At 41.5% G+C, this 25,861-nt stretch overlaps 3 protein-coding genes across 4 annotated transcripts in view; 1 reads left to right on the plus strand and 2 right to left on the minus strand.

Annotated features, from left to right (window-relative positions):
* Positions 1-25,861, plus strand: part of LOC121269041 (abl interactor 1-like) — a 246,053-nt gene that overhangs the window by 34,392 nt on the left and 185,800 nt on the right. The window lies entirely within an intron of this gene.
* The window catches only part of LOC121269040 (acyl-CoA-binding domain-containing protein 5-like), a 152,861-nt gene continuing 132,609 nt past the window's right edge, over positions 5,610-25,861 (minus strand). The window contains exon 13 of one of the 2 annotated variants that reach the window (XM_041173440.1): positions 5,610-5,628. The gene's annotated coding sequence lies outside the window, so the exon portion shown is untranslated. Of the gene's footprint in view, positions 5,629-22,924; positions 23,596-25,861 lie in introns of those variants that run through there. The other variant, XM_041173439.1, reaches the window with a different exon arrangement.
* Positions 19,491-20,892, minus strand: LOC121269043 (protein HEXIM1-like). The gene has a single exon (XM_041173445.1). It carries the CDS (start codon positions 20,705-20,707, stop codon positions 19,769-19,771), a length of 939 nt encoding a protein of 312 aa, XP_041029379.1. The 5' UTR covers positions 20,708-20,892; the 3' UTR covers positions 19,491-19,768.

The raw sequence follows: 25,861 nt of genomic DNA on the forward strand, positions 1-25,861 counted from the left end.
AGTAGCATAATGGCAAAGAGACCACAGTTAGGACATCGATATGCAAAAGCCCACTTGACAAGAGCATCCAAATCCGGCAATATGGTGACTCAAACTGACACAATATTTAACTCTGATTTGAAATTTCAATTCTGAATTTTAGTGTAGCCCATCGAATGTCTTTGAAACAACATGGAAAGTGAAGTTCAGTCAAACTAAGTTTAACTTATTCAATGAAACATGCTCCAACAGTATTTTCTGCATAGGCTATTTTTGCATCACATTTAAATAGTGTATAGAATAATGTACTGTACAGCTGTACAGTGACAGTGGTATGAATTATACTGGCTCACCTCTTATGGCGGGAAGCAAGGTTGAAATCTAGCAGATGACAAGGGACAGAAGTGAAATGAGGTTGGTCATACCAACATACAAAATTGACAGGTGGGAGGAGACTAGTTGGTCCATCAAGACTGCTTCACACTCATGATGGCTGGAGCATTGTGACTCCCTCCCTCTCCACATCACACCCACCACCGCCCCCCACAACAAATCCCACCATTACCATTTAATCTCTGGGGAGAATCAAAAACAGGAAAAAGTAAGCCAATAAGGGAAAAGGTACTCTGGAAGATCCTTCTCCGAACCTCTCTGCTGATCAAATCCACGAGATCATATGGACCAATTGTATCTCTAAAGTCCTTATCGTCTACGTGATGCATCTCTGCCCCAGTCAAGAACTGATCCATCTCCCTCTTGAAGACATGAAGAGATTGATACCTACTGCTCAAGATGGCCACACATTCCAGAGGCTCACTACACTCTGGGAAATGAAGAACCGCCTAATATTCTGTCTATTCCTATTTTGACATCGTTCAAACTCATGACCTCCGGTTCTCCCCAAGCTGTTGAACTGGAATATCTATAAATAGGGACACTATCCAGCCTCTGGATAGACGTCTATCAGGATGCCTCTAAGTCTGCGCTGCTCTAAACTAAATAGCCAAGGTCCAATGCTGGTTAGGCCACAGCTGGAGTTTTGCATATAGTTGTGGTCACCAGATCACAGGAAAGACATAATTGCACTGGAGAGAGTAAAAAAGATTTATAAGAATGTTGCCAGGTCTGAAAAATTGCATCTATGAGGAAAGATTAGGTAGGGTAGGGTTATTTTCTTTATAACAGAAGAGGCTGAGGGTTGACTTGATGGAGGTATACAAAATTATGAGGGGCCTAGATAGAGTAGACAGGGAAGACTTGTTTCCCCTAACGGAAAGGTCAATTACCAGGGGGCAGATTTAAGGTGATTGGTAGAGGGATTGGAGGGCACATGAGGAAAAACCTCTTCACCTAGAGGGTGGTGGGTGTCTGGAATTCACTGCCTGGTTTGGTGGTGGAGGCAGAAACCCTCAACTCATTTAAAAGGCACCCGGATCTGCACCTGAAGCGCTGTAACCTGCAAGGCTACGGACCGGGTGCTGGAGGGTGGGATTAGAATGGGTGGCTAGTTTTTTTTAATCCGGCGTAGACACAATGGGCTAATTGGCCTCTTTCTGTGCCATAATTTTTCTATTGTTTCTATGGTTTAACTGAGCCTGAGCAGCCGAGGTTCTTTAAGCTAGGAATCGTTCCTGTAGCTCTCCTCTGGACCTTTCCCAAGATCAGTCCTGGTAGGGCAGGAAACGAAATTGGGCTCAGTATTCTCGAACTAGTCTGATCACTGAATTGTATCATAACAAAATATCCTTTGGTTTATACTGAGTGGTTGTATTAATACAATTCAATAACCTGTCAGCTTTAGCTATGGTCTATCTACATTGAATGCCAAAAGAGGTGAGGGATAACATGAAATTAAAAGAAAAAAAACATGCAAAGCTATAAAGAGTAGTGTAGATCCAGGGTGTTATAAAGAAAAGCAAAGGAAGGCAAAAAATTAGGAATGAGCTGCAAAATGGGAATATGGAAAAAAACTTGCAAGGAAAAACAGTATTAAGTAAAATAATGGCACTAATAACTGACAAATCCCCAGGATCTAACGCTTCCTACCCCAGGATTTTAAAAAGAGGAAATTGCAGGTGCCATAGCCATAATCTCCCAAAGTTCTCTCAGTTCAGGAATTGTCCTTTTAGATTGGAAAATTGCAAACATAACTCCATTACTTAAGTGAGAAAAATGAGGAAATTATAGACCTGTTACTCTAACATTTGTTGCAGGCAAGTTATTAGAGTCTATAATTAGGGAAAGACTGACTAAGCTTTTAATATAAATTTGAGTTGATTAGAGAGACCAATGGGTAGGTCATGTCTAACAAACCTAACTGTTTTTATTTGAGGAAGGAACTAAAGTAGTAGACAGGGAATGTCAATGGATGTATTTCATTTGAACTTCCAGAGGGCATTCCAGGAGAAGGTTCCACATAAGAAATTGTTAACTAAATTATTGCTCATGAAATTGAAGGCAAATTATCTCAGGTCACTCTGTCCTTAATTATTGACTCTAATTGACCAGGTGATAAAAGACAAAAGAGTAGGGCTAATGGGTAGGTACTCAAATCAGTGGTGCCTGCGCAAGATCCTCCAAATCCAGTGGCAAGAAAGGTGTTCTAACACCAGCATCCTTTCCCAAGCCAACTTGCCCAGCATCGAGGTGCTAAACACTTAGAACCAGCTCTGTTGGGTGGGATATGTCATTCGTATGTCTGAGACCAGACTCCTGAAGCAACTGTTTTACTCAGAATTTAGTCACAGCAGGAGACTCCCAGGAGGACAGTGGAAATGCTTCAGGGGTGTCCGCAAAGCATCCCTGATGAAATTAAACATCCTGTCCAACTCATGGGAGTCCCTGGATTGTGATCGACCAAAGTGGAGAAGGTTTATTCGGGAAGGCACCAAACACGTTGAGAAATCGGGAGCACGACGAGGTGAAGTTGAGGTGTTAGAGGCACACCTCATCTGCCTGACCCTTCAAACACCCCCTGCCTTGCATGTGGTGAGTCTGCGGGTTGTGCATTAGACTTATTAGCCATCTCAGAACCCATCAAAAGTCTTCCCAGGAAGGAATGCTAGAATAACAGGTCTATCGTTTCCTAATTGTTCTCACTTAAATAATGGAGTTCTTTTTGCAATTTTCCGATCTAAACGGACAATTCCTGAATTGAGAGAATTTTGGGAGATTATGGCTCAAACACCTGCAATTTCCTCACTTCAAAACCCTGGGGTAGGAAGCATTAGATCCTGGGGATTTATTGGCCATTAGTGCCATTATTTTATCTAATGCTGTTTTTCCTTGCAAGTTTCTTTCCATATTCCCATTTTGCAGCTCATTCCTTATTTTGTGCCTTCCTTTGCTGTTCTTTATAACACCCTGGATCTACATTACTCTTTATAATTTTGTATTTTTTTTTCTTTTAGTTTCATGTTATCTCTTACCTCTTTTGGCATCCAATGTAGAGAAACTATAGCTAAAGCTGACATCACATCCTCGATCCTGAGGGACTGCCTAAGAAGAAGACTCAAATTCAAAGGAAAGATCTGTGCTGGGGCCTCAACTATTCACTATGTTTATTAATGACTTGGATAACACAATAGGGAGTCATATAGTCAAGTTTGCTGATGACACAAGGATTGGCATAGTAAGTAGTCTAGATGGGAGCATAAAATTACAAAGACCTTGATAGATTAAGTGAGTAGGCTAGAATATAACCAGCTGTACACAATGCCCTAGCTAGATCACATTTGAAGTACTGTGTACAGTTCTGAGCATCATATCTTAGAAGAATATATTGGCCTTGGAAGCAGTGCAACGTAGATTCACCAAAATGTTATCAGGGAACCAAGGCTTGAATTATGATGGGAGATTACATAAACAAGGCTTATGCTCCCTGGAATATTTGCATGACATTAAATTTATCTAGATTAAATACAACTTGCCCTAATTCTCTATCATATTTAAATATTTTTGTGGCTGATTGTACTCCTCTACTATCTTAACCCACGCACACATTTTGGTGTAATTTACAAACTCATTGACCATACTTCCAACCACACTGTCCAGGTTATTCAGAAAGATAATGAACAGTAGCAGAGTCAGGGGTAGGGGGAATGTGGCTATAAGATGCTTTCAGGCTGAACCACACCCATTAGATACAACGTTTTGACTGCAGAATTGGATCCAATTCTTCAGTCAGAGTTTCAACTCCCTACTTGTGCCACAAGATTCTATGAGTAAACTCATATGAAGTACTTTATTAAGGACTTTCTGAAAGTTCAGCTAGACAAGGTCTACTGAATTTCCCTTTCCACTACTCTAGTACTTCCATCCAGCTGGTGAAGGCAAAACTCAACCACGTTGTGAGGGTAGATTAAAGGGACTTTGTGTGCAGCTGGTTGTGGTGCACTTGGCTTATCATTGACACTATGTGATGAAAAGTGCACCAAGCTTTTCTGTTTAACTGGTCCTGAGGAGTTCGAAATTCACCTAAGACAACCTAAGTATGTTTGGGTAGTGCAATTTGACCTCATTTCATGTTTGTATGTTGGTATAATCATAACATTTCCAATTTAATAATTCATTGAAAGTGCTTATAATATCGAACAGCACTCGGATCGGCTCAGTGAATCTTGCTTTCTTACCATACAAGCAGAACAAATCATCTTCAGGTTGTATAATATATGCCAGCACCCACAGTGAGGAGGGTCTCTGAATGTGAGAGGTTCCAGTCCTCATCCAATGGATTCCACAGCAGTAGAGGAAGCAAGGTGCAAGGTTAGTTCTGGATCAGTCGGGGTGATTTAGAAAGACATCAAAAACCCCCAACAAATATAATTTGCCTGGCTAAGTAAATCTAACGTCTATCAGCACCATGCTGCCAAGAAAATGCAGTATTGATATTGCTGTCTAAGTGTTAAGATTGGATAAGATCAGATGAAATACAGGAAATTGTACATCAGCATCAGACTTAGAAGCAGATGCATGGGAAAAGTACCTGCGAATGCTGTCGAGTACCAGACAATGTTTCACAAGGTTAGATGAACTTAAATAAAGCTTGTCCCCTCTGATATGTGTGCAAGAGAGATGCATGACTGCTAACATGTGTGATGTTAAGGAACAGGCCTTCACTTTTTAAGTGTTACTTCTTGGTGGTAAGAAACTTCAATATAGATGATATGGGTAGCCATTGCTACAAGGAACTACTCCAAGCACCATATGTAGCATCAGGTTGTTATGAAAGAGTTACACATTCAAGTTGGGCAGTAACTCAAAGCATTCCATCTGGCCTTGTGATTTTCTAAGGAATCTTTAAATCAGTGTGCTAGGTTGGGTTTCCAAAACTTTTAATTTAGACAGAGGAGGAGTGCTGCCATCAGGACTGTAAACATTCATAAATCACCATTTCTCCAGGAACTGTGGGAATATATTAAAGGTGTACCATATCCCACAGCAATGGTGCCAACCACTGATTAATTACATGATTAGGGGACTCCAGATTCTTTCCGAAAGTCAGAGAGCCTACACCAGACACTTTTTAGATACAGTAAAACCTCTTTATCATGCAATACCTTAAATCTAAGATCCATGCCACAGCAAGAGTACTTGTTGCCTCAGTTCCGTATGCCTTTGCCTTTCTCCTCCCCTTTTTCAAGAACAAATCTGAATAAAATAAGAATAAATTGGATTTGCTAAAAACGTGGATTAAAAATAAATTTACATTTTCTTCATTAAACAATTAGTAGAAGATGTGACAAAAATAAAACATTTTTGTCTTTACTGGGCCAATTACTGGATTCCTTATTGTTAGAATACACACACACACACACAGTCTCATGTTTAAGTCTAATTATTGCTAGCTATTTCTGCAAATGGTAAAGAATGTAACTAAATTTTGGTGACTACTCACACCACAAGGTAAGGCAGAGATGTGCATTATGCAGGAAATCCTTGGTATGCATGGTTTGATTAAAAAAAGGAACATGATTAAGACATTCAGCCCCTTAAGCCTGCACTGCTATTCGATTAGATCATGGCTGATCTGTACCTCAACTCTATTTACTTGCCTTTGATCCATATCCCTTGATGGCCTATCCTAACAAAAATCTACCTATTTAAGTTTCGAAATTTTCAATTGAACTGCCCTCCAACCCCAAATTTCGGAGGGATAGCGTCTGAGGTTCCACTACCCTTTGTGTGAAGCAGTACTTCCTGACATCACTCAAACAGTTTAGCTCTTAAAATTATGACCTCTTGTTCTGGACTTTCCCATAAAAGAAAATAGTTTTTCTCTGCCTACATGGTCAAACCCTTTGATCATCTTAACTACCTCAATGAGATCACCCCGAATCTTCTATACTAAAAAGATATACAAGCCTATGCAGCCTGTACTAATAATTTCATCCTTTTCGACCAAGTATCATTCTAGTGAATCTGTACTGCACCCCCTCCAATGCCAATGTTTCCTTCCCTTGCAGTACCAAGAATAGAATCCAGTACTCCAGATCCAGTCTAACCTGAGCTTTATACAACTATAACATAGCTTCCATACAATGTTCCTTCTAAGCTGTTTGGGTATGCGCCCATGTGGCAACTGGGAATGTATTATGCAGGGAACAAACATACTGTGCAAAATGCAACATTCCCTTTAAGATGCATACATGTGCGTCAAGAGCATTTTAAAGGGGCCACACATTGCAACAAGCCAGTCATGCACAGGAAACAGAAGTTAAAGGGAATATTTCTTCCATTCCTTTGTATTCTTTGTTAGGGGAGGTGATGGCATAGTGGTATTTACACTGGACTGGTATTCCAGAGACCCAAGGTAATCTGGAGACCTGGTTTTGAATCCCACCATGGCAGATAGTGAAACTTAAATTCAATAAAAATCTGGAATTAGAAATCTGATAATGACCATGAAACCATTGCCGGTTGTTGTAAAAACCCATCTGATTCACTAATGCCCTTTAGGGAAGGAAGTCTGCCATCCTTACCTGGTCTGGCCTACATGTGACTCCAGACCCACAGCAATGTGGCTGAGTCTTCAATGCCCACTGAACAAGGGCAATTAGGGATGGGCAATTTTTGTTGGCGCAGCCAGCGATGCCCACATCTGATGAGTGAATTTTTAAAAAATTCTCCAATCCTTAAGATAAAAACTAATGTTCCTTTATTCTAGGGATCAATCCGGCAGATCATTCAATTTATTTGACACAGAACAATGAATTAAGGCATGCCACTCAATTCCAATTATGATGATTGATATCTTGGGTTAGTAGTTATGATTGACAGTTGTGTCTGTGGTGACAGGATAGGTTAGATCTGTGAGACAGCAGAACCAATGGTTCTTTGTAGTCCCTTTTGACAAATATCTATGTGGCCAGGAGCTTCCAATTATATGTTTATATTTGGCTGTTTGTGCTCAGCCCAGCAGTCAGTCTGAAGCTAGCACAGCATCACATAACCATGTAAGAAGCAAGTGACCATGATTCAAGGATCAATTTTATGCCTAGAGATAGTGCAGGAGATGTGCCTTTGTTGATTTGACATTTTGGGAAGTTAGTAATGATTCTAACTCCTGTAAATACACAGTTTCTACTGAATACTGTTCATTTCATGTTTAATGTCAAATAGACTGACCCTGTGGAAAACAAAATTGTAAAGCGTGTTCTTCTTACTGCTGATGACTTCGTGCCTGAAGAAGAGGTAAAAATTTAAGGAAACTGTGGTGCTCAGGTAATTAATAATAGAGCTGGAGGATAAATGGGAATTGTGGTTAGCTTGGGGAAATGTAAATAATTATAAGAAACTCTGTCAATTAACATTAATGGCTGTTTTCTGGAAGCAGTTTCAGATGAATTGAATGTGACTTTTTGATCAGGAGTGCAAGACATCAACAGTTAGGTGAACATGTCAATCAGTTTGAGGCCTGCATTAGAAAACTGTTTCATTGTTGGGACTCAGACGCCCACACTGCAAAATTGATGAACCTCTCAGTGAGCCAGTTGTTCAGTTTATGCATTGTGACCCTTTATCAGTACATCTATTCTGAACAGAGAAGGATGAGGACAAAGAGAGAGAGAGAGAGATAACCCCATTAACTTTCAATTGACTGGATCATAGTTCTCAACTTCAGCAGAAGATCCATGACAACCCCAGAGAAACAATGTCTACGTGAACCAAGGGCACAGCTGAGTAAGCTGGTAATGGTGTGGACTGAGAACAGAGCAATCACTTCTAAAATGTGAATTTGGCGAACATGGCAATTCAGGGGTGAGTCGGTGATAAATGGTGGGTGATTGAAAGAGATTGTGTTTTTTTTATTAAACTAAAATTTAAGCAGAGTGAGCTGTTGAATGGAATGAGCTGGGACCAAAGCAAGCTGGAATCAATGTGAACTGGGACCAGAGTAAGGATTTTTCAAATGGGAATTTGGTGAGAGTGGGAATTTGGTTTAGAGGGGCAAGGAAGTGCCAAGTGAATTAAGAGAAGACAAAGTTAAGTGTTAAATTAATACTTAACTATATAGTAGATTAAGTGGCAACTAAACTTTTATCTTTAAAAAAAGGTAATAATAAAGAGGCAAGGTTAAAAATCTAACTAGCAACTTAAGTAAATAAAAATGAAATACATGAAAATTGATATCGACAATAGCAAAGTAGACTAAATTAAATGAGCAATTAACTAGAAGAAACAAAATTAAACCTTTCTGACAAATTATCAATGATGAATTAATTGGCACTGAAAATAGGTAAATAGATAACTGCTGTACAATCAATAAATACAGAATAGATAATGGCAGGAAAGGCAGTGTGTCAGGGATTGCAGAATATGGGAATTTGTGGACCGTGAAATTGTCCCAAATGACAGAACCTGGAGGAAATGTCCAAGTTATTGGGCTGGAGTGTGAGTGAAGGAATACTGGCACTTAAAGGAGGAGAACGATATCTGGATAGTTTATTCCAGAATGCAGTCACCCCATATAGAAAGGTACAGGAAGAGATGGATGTCATTGGCAGTCAGCAGGGTGGGAACAACTTGTGGTGATAGAGAAGGAGAAACCACAGAAAGTGATCCTGTCTGCCAGGTACAATGTTGTTGCTACCTGTGCAGGAGATGGGCGGGCGGGGGGGGCGTTGATCGATGGCCAGATTGCTAACCAAGACTCCATGGGGAAGGAGGCGTTTCCAAGGGGGAGGGGCTGAATAGAAATGTTTTAGTTCTAGCAGATTTGATATTTACAGGTTTAGGGGGTATCTTCTGTAATTGCGATTGAGAGTCCAGGAGGGTGTGTGGCCGACCCAGAGCTAACGTAAGGAATATCTCCAAGCAGTTGGAAAAAAGTGAGCAGGAGGAACCTTTTGTTGTAATCCATCTGGAACCATGGACATACGAAAGAATAGGCAGGAGGTCCTGTAAGGGTATAGCTGGAGCTGAGAGCTAAATTACAAAGCAGGACCTTGAGCCTGGTAATCTATTGGATTAATACCTGAACTATGTGCTAATTGGTAAATATATGACTGAAAGAGTAGTGTGGAAAAGGGGATTCCATTTCATGAGGCACTGGCAAGAACACAAGAAATAGGAGGAGTAGACTATATGGCCCGTTGAGCTTGCTCCACCATTCAATACGATCATGGCTGAACTTGGGCTTCAATTCCATTTTCCTGCCCACTCCCCATATCCCTTAATTCCCTGATAGACCAAAAACCTGTCAATCCCAGCCTTAAATGTATTCAACGATGGAGCATCCACAACCCTCTGGGCTAGGGAATTCCAAAGATTCACAATACTTTGAGTGAAGTAATATCTCTTCTTCTCCATCTTAAATGATGGGCCCCTTATCCTGAGACTGTCCCCCTGTGATTTAGATTCTTCAACCAGCGGAAACCACCTCTCAATGTCTACCCTATCAAGCCCCTCAGAGTTTTGTAGGTTTTAGTGTGATCACCCCTCATTCTTCCAAACTCCAGAGAATTTAAGCCCAATTTACTTAGCCTTTCATCATAGGGCAACCCCCTAATCTCAGGGACCAATCTAGTGAACCTTTGCTGTACCGCCTCCAATGCAAGTATATCCTTTCTTAAACATGGGGACCAAAATTACAGGCAGTACTCCAGATGTGGTCTCATTAAAACCCTGTACAACTGTAACACGACTTCCTTATTATTGTACTTCAGTCCCTTTGCAATCAAGGCCAACAAGCTATTTGCCTTCCTAATTGCTTGCTGCACCTGCAAGCTACATTTCTGTGTTCTTTGTACAGGTTCTTTGAACATCAACACATACAAGTTTCACACCTGTTAAAAAATAATCTGCTTTTCTATTCTTATGACCAAAGTGAATAACTTCATACTTCCCTACATTACACTCCATCTGCCATCTTGTTGCCCACTCACCTAACCTGTCTATATCTCCATGCAGGCTCTCTGTGTCCTCCCCACAGCTTACATTGGTACATTGCTCTCTGTCTTTTCAGATAAGTCATTAGTATAAATCGTAAACAGCTGAGACCCCAGCACTGATCCTTGTGACACTCCACTATTCACTGCCTGCCAACTTGAAAAAGCCTCATTTGTGCCCACTCTCTGCCTTCTATCCATTAACCAATCCTCTACCCATGCTAAAATACTACCCCCAATTCCATGAGCCCTTGTCTTGCCTGTTAACCCTTTGTGTGGCACCTTATTAAATGCCTTTAGGAAATCCAAATATACATCTACCAGTTCCCCTTTATCTACCCTACTGGATACATCCTCAAAAAAACTCTAATAAATTTGTCAAACAGGATTTCCCCTTAGTAAGACCATATTGACTTATTCTAATCATGCTATGCTTTTCTAAATGCATTGTTAAGACTTCCTTAATAATAGATTCCAGCATTTTCCCAACAACTGATGTTAGGCTAACTGACCTGTAGTTCAATTGGTGTAACATTTGCCAACTTCTAATCTAATGGGACCATTCCCAAATCTAGGGAATTTCAGAAAATCATAGACAACTCATCCACTATTTCTGCAGCTCTTTTAGAACCTTAGGTTGTAGGCGATCAGGTCCCAGGGATTTGTCGTATTTTAGTCCCTCAAGTTTTGCCAATACTTTTTCTCTGCTGATGTTTATTTCCTTAATTTCCTCTCTCATTTTAGCCCCCAGGTTACTGTTGATTTCTGATATGAAAATTGTGTCCTCTACTGTGAAGAAAGGCCCAAAATATTTTTTCAATACCTCTGCTATTTTCTCATCCCCCATGATAACTTCTCTTGTCTCTGCTTCTAAGGGGCCAAGGTTTACTTTAGCTCCTCTCTTCCTCTTTATATACTTACAAAAGCTCCTACAATCTGTTTTTATATTCCTGGCTAGTTTACTCTCATATTCTACTTTTCCCTTTTTATTAACTTTCTGATGGCCCTCTGACATTCATAATGGGACAGGAAAGAGTCCTACCAATGAATTTAGCTCCACCTTTACCTCTATAAGATGCATTGAAGTAACTCACCAAGCCTCCTTAGACAGCACCTTCCAAACCCACGACCGCTACTGTCTAGAAAGGAAAGGGCAGCAGACACATGGGAATGCAACCGGCAAGTTCCCCACCAAGCCACTTACCATCCTGACTTGGAAATATATCACCGTTCCTTCACTGTTGCTGGGTCAAAGTCTTGGAATTCCATTCCTAACAGCACTGTAGGTGTACCTTGTCATGAGGAGATATTAATGTCTATAATGTTATTGGAAATTATTGTTGAATTGGAATTGCAGAAGGATGTGTGTCAATATGTGTGTCTATATGTGTGTGTGTGTGTGTGTGTGTGTGTGGTTTAATTGGATTAAAGCCAGCTAGTCTGGGTGCTTTGATGTATAGTAGTTTTGAGATGTTAATTAGATAAACGTAAGGAGAAGTTAAGTGTAAATTCACATTTGTTGAATAAACCAAAAGAATGGGTAAAATCTTGCACCTAGCTGGGAGACACCAAGAAATGTGTTTATATTACTAATAAAATTGGTGGAATGAAAGGATTATTGTTAGGAAAGGTAAAATTAAAAACCTAGTAAAACAATGGAAAATTTACATTCAAAGGGGAAGCTAGGTATAAACAGAAAGGAGTTTGTGTGTGTAAGTCAGAGGCATTTAAGATCTAACCAGCCTGTATGCCTGCAACTGTGTCTGCAAGGAACCTCATTTTGAATTCGTATGGTGAAATGTGCTTTGCCTGGTGCCTGTTTAAAATCTATGGGTTATTTTTGCCTTGGTGAAGATTTACCGGGATTTGTTTAAAAGCTATTATGGTAGTAATTTGTAAACATGTGTATGTGTTTAATTTGTTGTTAAATTAATAAATGTTTTAGTTTTTATATAAAAAAACTTTTGAGGCTCAGTGGGCTTATTCCTGAATTAAGAGCTGCATCTCAAACATACAATTGAAAATATAGGTTATGACAGCTGTTCAAGTTTCCCTTTGGGATTTAAACAACTCAGCCTCTACTAACAGCTGTGCCATAAGAACCTGCTTTTTAAAATTCATTCACGGGACGTGGGCTTTGCTGGCTCGGCCAGCATTTATTGTCCATCCCTAGTTGCCTTTGAGAAGGTGTTGGTGAGCTGCCTTCTTGAACTGCTGCAGTCTGTGTGGTGTAGGTACCCCCCAAGTTTTGTTAGGAAGGGAGTTCCAGGATTTTGACCCAGCGACAGTGTCGTTGTCTTTTCCAGTGCCTAGGTTGATGCCCCGTGGTCCATCCAGTTTCAATCCTTTTTTGTGACTTTGTAGCGGTTTGATACAACTCAGTAGCTTGCTAGGCCATTTCAGAGGGTATTTAACAGTCAACCACATTGCTGTGGGTCTGGTGTCACATGTAGGCCAGACCAGGTAAGGACAGCAGATTTCCATCCCTATAGGGCATTAATGAACCAGATGGGTCTTTATGATAATTGACAATGATTTCAATAGTTTAGACTTAATTCCTGATTGCTATTGAATTCAAATTCCACCACCAGCAGAGATTTACCCTGGGTCTCTGGGTTACTAGTCCAGCGACAGTACGCCATCGCCTTCCTCACCCCAACATGGACTGCAGTGGTTCAAGAAGGCAGCTCACCACCACCTTGGGCGATGCCCACATCCCATGAATGAATAAAACAAAAAGAAACTGAACTGAGCTAGGATTAAGATCCAGGGGAAGGATAAATAGGAAAGCAGAAAGGACAGTAAGTGAGTGCAGAGTGAGTGGAAATAACAGTAACCTTAAGAAAAAGGGATAAGAACAAAGGTCAGAGTACAAAAAGTGACAAAGGTAACAGGAATGGAAAAGATTATAGGAAGTAGTAATAAAATAGCTGTTAAAAATAAAGTAAGAGTAATGAATAACACGCTTTTAATGAGCAATCTTGATTTTCAATTTACTAGGAAAAATGAACAGTAAGGGCAATAAACATCTCAAATGTGTGCAGGACAGTTTTCTGGACAAGGCAACAGGCCATAACAAATTTAGTGATGAGTAACAAATCAGAATGAGTTAACTTTCTGATGGTCAAAAGAGCAACTTCTGAATAGAGACTGTAATATTATTCAGCTTGATATTAAGTTTGAATGGTGTGGAAAAAAGTTCCAAGTAAGGTTATGCATTTAACCAAGGAAAACTTTTGAAATGGTGGAGAAACTAACTGACCAAGATCAGACAACCAAAAACAGTCCCTTTTTGTTAATAAGAAATCCAATTGAAGAGCCATGGCCTGGAGTGTGGGATGCCATGAATGTTGGTGAGAGGAGAGGGTAAATTTTGTCCTTCAGTACAACCATTACCAGAGCTCCACCTGCGAAGAGCACTTGTTAGGAATTTACGCAATGACACACTCGAGAAAACGCATTGGGAGTGCTGAAAATGAAATCTTAACCATGGAAAAGAAGACAAATCAAGAAGCTAAAATTGGGTGGCGCCAAAGTTTGGTTTTTACATTTAAAATGTCATGCACAGCTACAGAAAATAATCAGAAAGGCTAATGGAATGCTGGTCTTTATATCTAGAGGACTAGAATACAAGGGAGTAGAACACATTCCTTGGTTATAGAGCTCTGGTTAGACCATACCTGGAGCAGTCCTGGGCATCATAATGGCATATACTGGACTTGGAAGCAGTGCAAGGTACATTTACCAGAATGATACCTGGACCCCAAGGGTTAAATTTCTGGTAGAGATTACACAAACTAGGGTCATATTCCCTGGAATTTATGATGTTAAGAGGTGATTACATTAAAGTTTTCAGGATATTAAGGGGAACAGATAGGGGAAGATAGAAAGAAAATATTTCTTCTGGTTCGGGAATCTGGGACGAAGAGGCAGAGTCTAAAAATTAGAGCCAGATGTTTCAGGAGTGAAATTATACACAAAGGGTCATAGAAATTTGGAATTCTCTTCCACAAATGCCAATGAAGCTAGATCAATTATTAATTCTAAAACTGAGATTGATAGATTTTTGTTAACTAAAAGGTATTAAAGGATAAGGGAAAAAGATGGACATATGGGACTGCATCTTCCGGTCGGCGAGTGGGGGTGGGGGCGGGGCCCGCTTACCGACGCGTAAAATGACGCCAGGTGACATCGGGCAGGCATCCCGATGTTACCCCACGTCATTTACATTTTCAGGTTGGCGGGCTTGCAGCCGACTCAGCTGCGCACCGGCTGACCTGTCGACAGCCTATTAAGGCCATTAAAAAAGTAATTGAAATCATTAATGGACCTGCCCGTCCAACCTTAAGGTTGGCGGGCAGGCCAGGAGCCCTGGCGGGTGGGATGAGGTTTCATGAGGGATTTAAAAATTTCAGAATATCTTAAAATAAAAGTTATGGACATGTCCCAACTCATGTGACAGTGTCACATGAGGCGACATGGCAGCAAAATTTTTTTCTCATCTTTATTTAATGTTTCAAACCTGAGCTGATCTCCCTGAGGCAGCACTTTGTCTCAGGGAGACCTGTGCGCACTTTCGCGTGCATGCACAAAAGAGCGCACTCCCGGCTCAGGAAATCCCTTCCCGCCCACACAGAGAGCGCAAAGAGCTTCCTGGCGGGAGTCACACTGGGCAGGCCTTAATTGACTCGCCCACATAAAATGGCGGTGCACCCCCATTCAGGGGTGCCGATCGGGAACCTGCCCGCCTGCGCCCACACATCCCCCCCAATGGGGGGAAAATGTTACCCATGAAGTTCAGTCACTGATCAGCCCTAGTCTCATTCAACAGTGGAATAGACTCAAAGGACTGAATGGTCTACTCCTGTTCCTATTTGAACATGCAATCAATGCTTGCTCAAAGAGAGAAATTATAAGGATAAATTTAAAAGAGGACAAAGCTAGAGAGATAAAGTCACTTAGTAGGAAATCCCAGAGCTTTGGAGGGTTGTAGGGAGGGATCTGAATATGAATATGAAAATTATAAAATTGAGGTGTTGGTGTATGTGGAGCCAATGTAGGTCAGAAGAATAGGATGGGAATTGGTACAAGTTAGGATCGTTAAATTTGTGATTCTTAACAACTGGAAGCGCCAACAATATTTAACTTTCTTTGGCTGGATTAAATTGAGTTCCAAACCTGAAGGACAATGGTAGAAGTTAATGCTGTATCTCCCAACATTAATATTGGAAAATGTAAACTTCCTCACGCAGCAACATACTCGCACACTCTGCATGTCTGCAATTTCAAATTATAGCAGAAATCCTTTTAATTAGCATCTATTGTACACTTGATTTTGAGAATCCACTTGTGCTTTGTCAATTTTTTCAGTAGGCTAATTTGTAGACGTGAGAGGTTTTTTCCAATGAATGATGGAAAAACTGTCAGCTAATTGATTCAAAGCCTTGGATATTCACTACGGGTACTTAGGTGTAGTAATTTTGTCTTTTTAAATAAAAACAAAATAATTTTGGGTGGTGGATGGAATATCATCATAGCTTTATATTTTTAATAACTAATGGAGGCAACATTATTTTGTTCCAGTTCTGCATTCAGATGAAGGAGCTTAGTCATCCTGAAGTATAGGCATATAAGTGGCTCTCCAAACCTCACCCTAAGTGACCATTCTTCATACCAGCCTAGAGTCTTGACAAATACTTTAACTGGCAACAGCATCACAGCAAGGCCTTATTCCTTCTCATTGCACATTAACACACACACACACACACTTCTTCCCAGGGTTGTGGAATGGAGATTAAGAGAATGAACCACGATTTTTTCCTCCTTTTTCTCTTTCTTCACAGGGCTGCCAAGGATAACTGTAGAACTGGACAACTGAGAGCTCTGGGGTGTTAGACCATAATTTTTTGAAAGTGGCAGGACAGGTTAACAAAACTGTTACAAAGCATATGGGATCCTGGGCTTCCTAAATTGAGTACAAAAGCCAGGAAGTTATGCTAAACATATATAAAGCATTAGTTCTGTTTCAGCTGGAATAGTGTCTAATTCTAGGCACCACTTGTCAAAGGCTGTTAATACTTCCAAGAGGGCACAATAGTAATCTACTAGAACTTGCAGAATCCCAGAAACATTTGCAGTCAAATTAGTATCGTAATTGCAACACTACTTCTTTAAATGCTGGACTTAGTGTTTGGTGAAAGAATAACTAACAGATTCAAAACATCTCACTCTGGAAAAAGCCACATAAAACTGTGTAAAAACAGGCCTAGGAATATACATAAATATTTTCAAGAGTCTGGTCTTGTGACTTGCTTATAGCCATAGAATTCAAAATTCTTTCCAATTAGACTTTTCTCCTGAATTGAAAGGGAATGTTTAAATCTGACGGGCTCAATATTATTTGAGGAATGAACTATTTTTTTGAAATGTACTTATTTTAATTTCTGCATCTAACATTGAAGAAAACAACTTCCTAACTCCTAATCTTGTTCCATGATAAATCCTAAACTGTAGCAACATTATAACTGCTCTTTCCCTGAGACCAAGTTTGTGTGTAGCATGCCCATTGGAATTATACTATGTTGAAACTTTGGAGGGTATAAACTTTGCCTATAGAATCAATGCCAATGTATTATTTTAATTCACTTGACAGCTTCTCGAAAACCTTTTCATTTAATTCTAATGAATCTTCAATTTTAGCACAAAGAATTGTTTTCTAATTATAAATTTTGTCATATCAATTTCCCCTGCCATTTTATCATACTTAACTAATTCCGTCATCTCATCCACTCCCCCGAGGCAACCTCTTCCATACCAGCCCCTCCCCTCTCATGCCATTCCACCCTTCCCATGTCATCCTCAAACTCTTGCCATCCCCAACCCTTCCATCAATCTTATCCGATCTCTCGCAGAAACACTCTCTCCAGCCAGGGTAACTTTCATGTTGGGCTTCCCTTACCTCCTGCTGTTTCTGTGCTCCACCAACAGCCGCACCTGCCACCGCCACCAGCCGCATGTGCTCCAGTCCTCCGCGTGCCAAATGCAAGAGGCATCAGCCACCAAATAAACCCAACAGATGCATCCTTTAAACTGATCAATAAAAACAATCCACACACATAATAAAACAACTATCTTCATAGATGGTTCCAGGGATGAAGCATTAATTACGTGGATAGGCTGGAGAAGCTGGAAATGTTCTTCCTTAGAACAGAAAAGGACATTTCATAGGGCTGTTTAAAATCATGAGAGGTTTAGAGTAAATGAGGAGAAATCATTTTCGATGGCAGAAGGCACAGATTTAAGGATGATTGCCAGAAGAACCAGAGGCCACGTGAGCAAACACTTTTTTTACACAATAAGTGGTTAAGATTCAGAATACACTGCCTAATAGGCTGGTGGTGGATACAGATTGAGCAGTAGCCTTCATGGGGGAAGTGGATGCAGACCGTTATCTGAAAAGGAAGAATGTGCAGGGTTACTGGGGCTGGGGTGTGATTTGCACTAGGTGAGTTGTTCATTTAGAGAGCTGGTGCAGACATGATGGGTCAAATAGCCTCTTGTGCCATCACAATTTTGTGATGCTTAGGACAAATATTGGCAGTATAGGAAGAAAGAACAGTGGTATGGGATTAACTGGATTGCTCTTTGAAAGAGCTGGCACAAAAGTGATGGGCTGAATGGCCTTCTGTGCTGTACCATTCTATGGACTGCTGTCTGGGCTGAGATCAGCTAAGTCGGCATAAAATGGGGATCAAACCTATAACCTTCTTCTTTGAATGGCTGAATGTCAACTGTTTGTTTACAAATGAAGCAATGTGGAAACGCGTTCAACTTTAACCAAACAAGGTCTTCTCACTTTTCAAAAATGCAAGATACACTCCCCAGAAACAATACCAGTCATGTTTTCTTAACATTTATGCTGTTTTAAGGTCCAGTTAGACGTGGTTATCAATTGTTTTTCAAATGGGAATGCGCCCTCTTATGATAAGTATGTGGAATATCAATTTGAGCAAGATTTAAAATTGATCAAAATGGTAAATGATTGTTGAATCACATCGTGCTAAATTGTTGAAAGATTTAAATCTGTGGCATTGCTTTGTGCAATAGGAAAATATTTTTCATGCTGTTGAATTAAACGAGTTTCACTTTGTGCTTAAAAGCAAATTCTTGCGATCTGTATCCCTTACATATCGTCAAAGATGTACATATAACTTGGGAGTCAGCAATTTACGCAGAACGTTCAAATATCGCCACCCTTTGTAAAATAGGTGTCTGTCATATTTTCAGTCATGACTGCCGAATTACAACAGCTGTTTTTCACTATAAGATTCCAATTGAATCCAGGCTGCAATAAATGGCGCGGATTATTAAACAGGCATCGCAAGGGGTCGTTTTTTCCCCCTACCTTTAGTCCCTCAAGGTTTTCTTCACAGTCAGCATCAAATCAGTTTAGATGTGTTGATTTCACCCCACTTAATAAAAAAAGATTGCCCACGGCTTCCCATTTCCTTTTGTTCACTGCTTCAGCTTAGACAGAGGGTCCGCACACACTTGTTTTTGGCTGTACAGGGACAAAGTTATCGGCCTTCACACTTGCCAATAACGTACGGTGGTCGGTTGCAGTTGCGACCTGTATGTTCTTTACACTTTACCCCTACACCTTTAATTCTTGTAGCAGAAAGTAGCAACTCCAAGCGAGTCTGCCATATGTTTGCTCCCCATTGACATTCTGTAACTATAGCACCTATGCAATCTTCATAATGGCACATACACTTTGGGTTTGACAGTACGAATAATTGTGTAATCCTGCGGTTGCACAAACAAGTCCGATCATTTTTTTTAGTACAATCCTTGGACTTTCAATAAACTGAAACTCTGTACAAACATTTTCGGCAAATACTTGGGAGACCAGCAAAAGTAGTTTATCACCAGTGATATTGGGCAGGAAGGCAGCCTCTGATCAAATGGGTCAGAATGGGAATGTTCAAATGAATGCCCATACCCGCTGGAAAACGCCAATCTCACAAACTGACCCTTCCACTTGGCACTGAACGTCTGCCAAAGATCACTTTACGTTGCTAAAAAAAATTACTTGTGAACACAAATATCACACCAATAACCATCTTTATGACTTCACTAATGTTATATTTATTCTTAGACTATTACTTTGATGGATGTCATTTTTTGACGATGTACATGGCTCTGGACACAACGCATCAAAAAGTTGGTCAGTAAAACACTGTATACCTTGACCTCAGAGGGGAAATAAGGCAAAGTTGCACATAAAAAGTTCAACAGAAAATGTACACAAAATGGGAAAGGGGGGGAGATGATGTTCTTCCAATGCATTTTTATAAAACACTTACATTAAAATATTTACATTGTAGGTGATTAATGTCCATTTATTTCCCGTTCTCTAAACACCTCCTTTCTTGTTTGTACAGTTCATTCTCTTTCTCGAGTCTCTGGTTTTCAGCTTTTAACTTCTCCACTTCGCTCTCGATCTCCTGCATCTGTCTCTCCGCAGCAGCAGCGGCGGCGGCGGCAGCATCTCCGCCTCTGGTGGCTTTCAGGCTGTCCAGCCGGCCCCTCAGGCGGTTCTTCTCGTCCTCCAGCCTGGACAGGCACTTCTCCAGCTCCAGGTACTCCCGGATCAGCTCCTGCTTGGTCATGTTCTGCAGGCTCTCGGCGTGGTACTTCTCGTAAGTCTCGGAAAAGTCCTTCTGCAGGAACTCGCCGCCGCCGTCGCCCCCCATGCCGTCGCTGCCGCTGTCCTGCTCCTCCTCGTCCAGCTCTTCCTCCTCGCTGGTCTCGTCCGACCGGCCGGCGCGCTTGGGGCAGACGCCGGTGTTGAGGTCGGGCTCCTCCTGGTTGTGCTCCTCCATCAGGAACTGGGTGGTGTTGTACGGAGCCACCGTGAAGCCCTTGGCGAACATCTCGGCGCGGGTCTTGGCCGCCCGGACGCTCTCCCGCTCGTCCAGCTTCTTCTTCTCCTCCCAGGACAGCTTGAAGTAGGGCTTCCAGCGCCGCTTCTTCTTGGACGGCCGCCTGCGGTGCCTCCTCTTGGGCTGCCGTGGCGGGGGAGGGGGGAGGCACTCGGCCGGCCCGGGGTGACCCCCGCAGCCCGGGGGGGAGCTCCCCCGGCCCCCCGGGGAGCAGCGCCGCCCCCCGCTCACATCCCCATCACCACCACCACCACCACCACCATCATCATTATTATTATTGTCATTATTATTATTATGGTGGTTGTTGTTGTTGACGGTCACACCGGGGGCGGCTGAGGGATGCCCCAACATTGGAGACCTGCCACCCGGACACTCCGTAACCAACCGCTCTCCCATCCTCCTCAACACAAGAAACCCTCTTTCATGAGGCGACTTGTCAATCCCCCTCGTTGAATCACGCCCACCTTCATTGGGTTTGTTTCAGAAGTTTCCTTCCATGCTTTATTATTTCCTCCATCATCATCATCATCATCAACCCCCCACACCCTCCTCCCCATCCAAACACCTCACGCACCTACCTCCAATTACTGCTCTGCCCAGCGCGACGCGCCTTTATATAGGCAGCAGGGAGTGAGGGGGCGGGGATAAACAACCGCCGCCCCGCCCCCCTCACCCGCACGTTACGACGCATGCGCATACGTCCGCTGGCACGGCCCTCCGGGAGTGGTAGTTCTTTCACACACACACACACACACACACACTCACAGCCGCCCGCCCGCTCCGCTGGAAATGAGTGCGGCGGCTCGGACTCGCTTACCCGAAACCCCGCCCCCGCGCGCGAGCCCAGCTTCAGCAGCGGCCGCCGCCGCCGCTCGCTCCTTGGTGCGCGCCTCCCCGCCCCGCCGCCGATTGGTCGGAGCTCCTTCATTCAGATTCTTCCACCGCTGTTGCTAGCCGAGTGCTCCTCTCAGCTATTGGAGGCGACGCTGTCAATCCTACACGTCTGAACGGCTTCCCCACCAATCACTTTCATCGCTCATTGTTTGCAGGGCGTGTACCAACAAAGCATTTTCGCTGACTGTGCCATTAAATTGGGGGGGAGGGGAAACATGTCAGATTCGTGATTACTGTGGCTTGCATAGGATTTTGGGGGGGAAAGGCTTAGGGTAATAACATTATTCAAAAATCTATAGCTTTTACAATTTTATCCATTAATAGAAAAAATAAACTATAATGGGTCGAAATTTAAACAAACAATTTACCCCGGAAATAAAGTCAAGTCCCATAAGATAAAATGTAGTCCCTGATTTTCAAGCGGTGCAGCGTGTGATTTACACCTCTCAAATCCTGCGAATAGGAATTGTTTCGTGGTTCACCTATCCTCCTGTTCAATTAATGTCATTTTGAAATGTAATTGCGAGCAGCGGAAGGTTGCGATTTGACAGTGTCGTGTGGAGAGGAGCGCGGTCGGGGCCCGCAAGTTGTGAAGCGGCCGTTTGGAAGCGAACACAAAGGGAAGGGGCGGAGGGAAAGGAGCCCCTCCCCCACAGGGAGCCCTGCAGGGTGGGGGAGGGGGGTGGGGCGTTGCTGTGGAGACAGCTCCAGGCTGCGCTCCCTTCACACACCCGCAGGGGGCACTAACTCCCCCACTGCCAGTGAACTGCAGTAGGCAGCATAAACAAAACATTTCAGGCTGGTTTGCAACTAAATTGCTTCACAGGATGGGTGTTTGGGCTTTTTCACGCCCATTATCCACAGGATTTACATAAACCTGGAGGTTTTGACAAGGGTGGTTACTTACGATCCAAGGAGCTGCATTGCATTCCAGTACAAGTTAACGTCCAAATCTCTCACATTCCGCCTGCCACAACTTTAAAATATCCTTTCCACAAATGTATTTTGCAGTGTTTAAACACTGATTCTTATATGGGCATTTGAAAGAGTGTTGTGATGAATAGAATCGGTCCTACTTCTTAAACTCAAGAGGTTAATAGGGGATTACAACCTCTTGTCATTTTGAGTTGCTGTTTCTTTTTTAAACAAGTTTATATTTATAATGGGGATGGCGACCTATTTGCGTTCAAACCAGACTGTGAGGAGTCAAACTAACATGAATGTTGAAGCATAGCTTAAATTATCTATTGACCTTACTGCAGCATTGTCAATAATGCCTTGCATTTATATAGAGTTGTTAACGTAAAGAACCTCCCAAGGCATTTCAAAGATAAGCTTAAGAAAATCTGATGCCAAGTCAGGAAGTAAGATTAGGAGAAAAATAGGAATGACTTGCATTTATATAGCCCTTTTCACAACTACCGTTTGAAGTGTGGTCACTGTTGTAACGTAGAAAATATTTTAATAAAAACAAAGAACTGCGGATGCTGGAAATCCAAAACAAAAACAGAATTACCTGGAAAAACTCAGCAGGTCTGGCAGCATCGGCGGAGAAGAAAAGAGTTGACGTTTTGAGTCCTCATGACCCTTCAACAGAACTGTTCTGTTGAAGGGTCATGAGGACTCGAAACGTCAACTCTAGAAAATATTTTGTTGTGTGGCTGGGGTCTGGATGGGAGTTTTGGGCATTTTCCCAAAGTATGCTACTTGAGTCTGTAGTTTCTCAAAAACATTACGCTTTATTTGCATCACGAATTTACAAATTTGGACCTCTACAGGAGGTTGGAGCTTCTCTTCCAGATCTCGGTAACTTCTCAGTCATGTGATCTGACATCATTATTACATCGGCATCATGTATGCTTCTGATTTTAACTCTTTACATTTCCCCAATGTCTTTATCCCTACCATAGTTACATCTTCCTACATCTCCCCCAAAGCCTCAGACTTCACAGGGTTAGTTTCTGAGGTTCGTTGGCCAATCTCCCTGACGTCGAGGATATCCAGTACTCTTCTTTCTGTCAGTGTGTGTGATCTTCTCCTGGGTGGCTGTAGAGTTTGTAGTAGTTTTTTTTTCATCAAGATTTGAATAGTAAGCCCAAAGTTCTATTGGCTTTCTCTCCAGGGATATCAAGGGCTTCAGTTTCTTCTTATGATACTCAATTCTGACTCAATTTTGTATGATCTTGACTGTGGAGTTGTTTCAACGATTGTGCCTTCCTTCTGTTGGTCTTGAACCCATGTTCTTTCCCTGGGCTTGAGGACTAGTAATTCACATGTTCTATGTCTGTAATGAAAGTTCAAAGACTGGATGCTCCTCTGCTCTTTCCTCATACTATTTTATCCTCTCATGGTCGTTTGTGGTGATATTGGGTTTGAGTTTTTGTGTTTGGCTGCTTATGGTACAAGTAAGATAATTAGAAATCATTGACATGGCAGATGATGTGTATCAAGCAAATCAAATCTACAAGGGAAACATGGTCACACTATCACAACAGTTTTGCAATTTGTATAGATTATGAGAAGATTTGGGCACTGAATTCAGAAGTAATGCGTCCACTAACATCGTTAGAGATTTTAAAAACTAAATTAACACATTTATTAACAAAAGATAAGATTTCAAGCACGTACCTAAGATTACAGTTAATTAATACTATAATAGATCCCAAAATTCATAATTAACCTGACTCCCAACGACACATCTCCTTTAAGGCTATAGTCCAAAATAGATTTTTAATTTAGATAGCAAACCAGCAAATTTACCACAGCACCCACTTGATAGTGAATTCCAAAGGCTTTTCTCCAACTTTAGTTACTGGACACAGCAGACGTTTGCAAAAATGGCTGGAGGTTTCCCCAAGGTTAATTTACACACTCCTTTTAGTTCTTATATGGCCCCACAACATCACCTGCCTTGCTTCTTTATATATGTTTCTCTTTCTTTAATCTGTAAATTCCATTGTTCCATCTGTCTTTGGAAATGTACTTTTCCCATAATATAAAAATCACTCTTGTTGTAAATGTGGTCAGTACTTTTTGGGAAAAATAAACATAATAACCTTGCCCTATTTATCTTGAAGTTGTAAACATCCTATCATCCCCTTGAAACCCAAACAACTCCTTCACTTATCTAAAAATGCAAATTTCCTTCACACCCTACATGCTAAGCCCTCATCCATGTTTACTTATTAGCTTTTCAAATGCCTTTTACCCTAACTTCTTTTGATAATTTCAAGCTTGCAGCCTTTCAGACTCTAATTTAATTAAATCTCACGGACAAAACCATCTACACCCAAAGTACTCACACCCATAAACCTACTTTACAATAAACCACAATAATATTTTGAAAATTATTATAGTTTTGTGAATTCCTAGATGTTGGTGAAGAGCATCAAGCTGAAGTGCTCTCAGAATAACTATTCTCTCATTGAAGACTAGGAAGTCATCAATGACAGTGAGATGCTTGCACTGTTCAAAGTACTACCATTGTATTGGATTAGTGGGGATATAGTCTGACCATCCTTCCAGACAATATTTTCAGACTCGGAAACATTCTTCATCTCGTTGTTGGCCTTGTTTTATTTCCTGCAACATTCTTGCAGTAGCTGGTAAAAGCTGAGCAATTAAGAATCTATACACTTCAACCTCCTTGATGAAGTATAAATCCTCTTGTTTGGTTCCTTCTGTTGGTATTCGGGACAGTGTGTCTACCATTGTTTGATACTTCCCTTGCACATACTCTGTGGTGGAGTCATATTTCATCAATCTTAGTCTGAACCACTGGATTCTGGGCAGCATCTTCTTAATTTCTTCCATGTTCAGAAGGAAGACTAATGGCTTATGGTCTGTTTCGATTTTGAAATGTAATCCCATAACATAGTCAGAAAATGTTTTGCATGCCCATGTTGCTGATAATGCTTCTTTTCTATCGTGGTGTATCGTTGTTCTGTTCCTGTCAGTGACTGGGAGGCATAGCAGACTGGCCTGCACTTACCATCTCTCCGCACTTGAAATAAAACTGCCCCCAGAACTGCAGACGATGCATCTATTGTTACTATTGTTGATAATCCTGGGTTATAATGTGCCAAGATTTAAGACATTAAAAGTTGTTTCAGCCTTTTGAAAGCATTTTGCTGGTCCACATTCCAGTACCACTATCTCAACAGCTGTCGCAAGGTCTCGTTGACCTCTGCTAAATTTGGTGGGAACTTGCCTACTTGGTTGACCATCCCAAGGAATCTCTGAAGCTCAGTTATGTTCCTGGATTGTGGACATTCTCTGATTACTTTCAATTTTTGTAGATCAACTGTGATCCAGTGGCTTGTACTAGGTCACCTAGAAATTTGATCAGAGGTTTGGCAAACTCACATTTTTCATTCAATATTAAGCCTGCATCCTGTAAGATTCTCAGGGATGTTCTGACTCTCATCATGCTCTTTGCCCGTGGAACCATGTATAAGTATGTCATCCATATGGCACATTACTCCTTCCATGCCTTCTAGAGCGTGAAACATTGTTCTTTGGAAATTTTTGGAGTGAACACAATTCCAAAAGATGGTCTATTGAAACAATAACAACTGAATGGTGTTATAATTGTGATCAGCAATCTGGATTATTCCTCTAGAGACAAATATCAAAATCCACCGTTCACATCCAATT

The sequence above is a fragment of the Carcharodon carcharias genome, chromosome 23, assembly GCF_017639515.1.
Source record: "Carcharodon carcharias isolate sCarCar2 chromosome 23, sCarCar2.pri, whole genome shotgun sequence".
Taxonomy (NCBI): Eukaryota; Metazoa; Chordata; class Chondrichthyes; order Lamniformes; family Lamnidae; genus Carcharodon; species Carcharodon carcharias.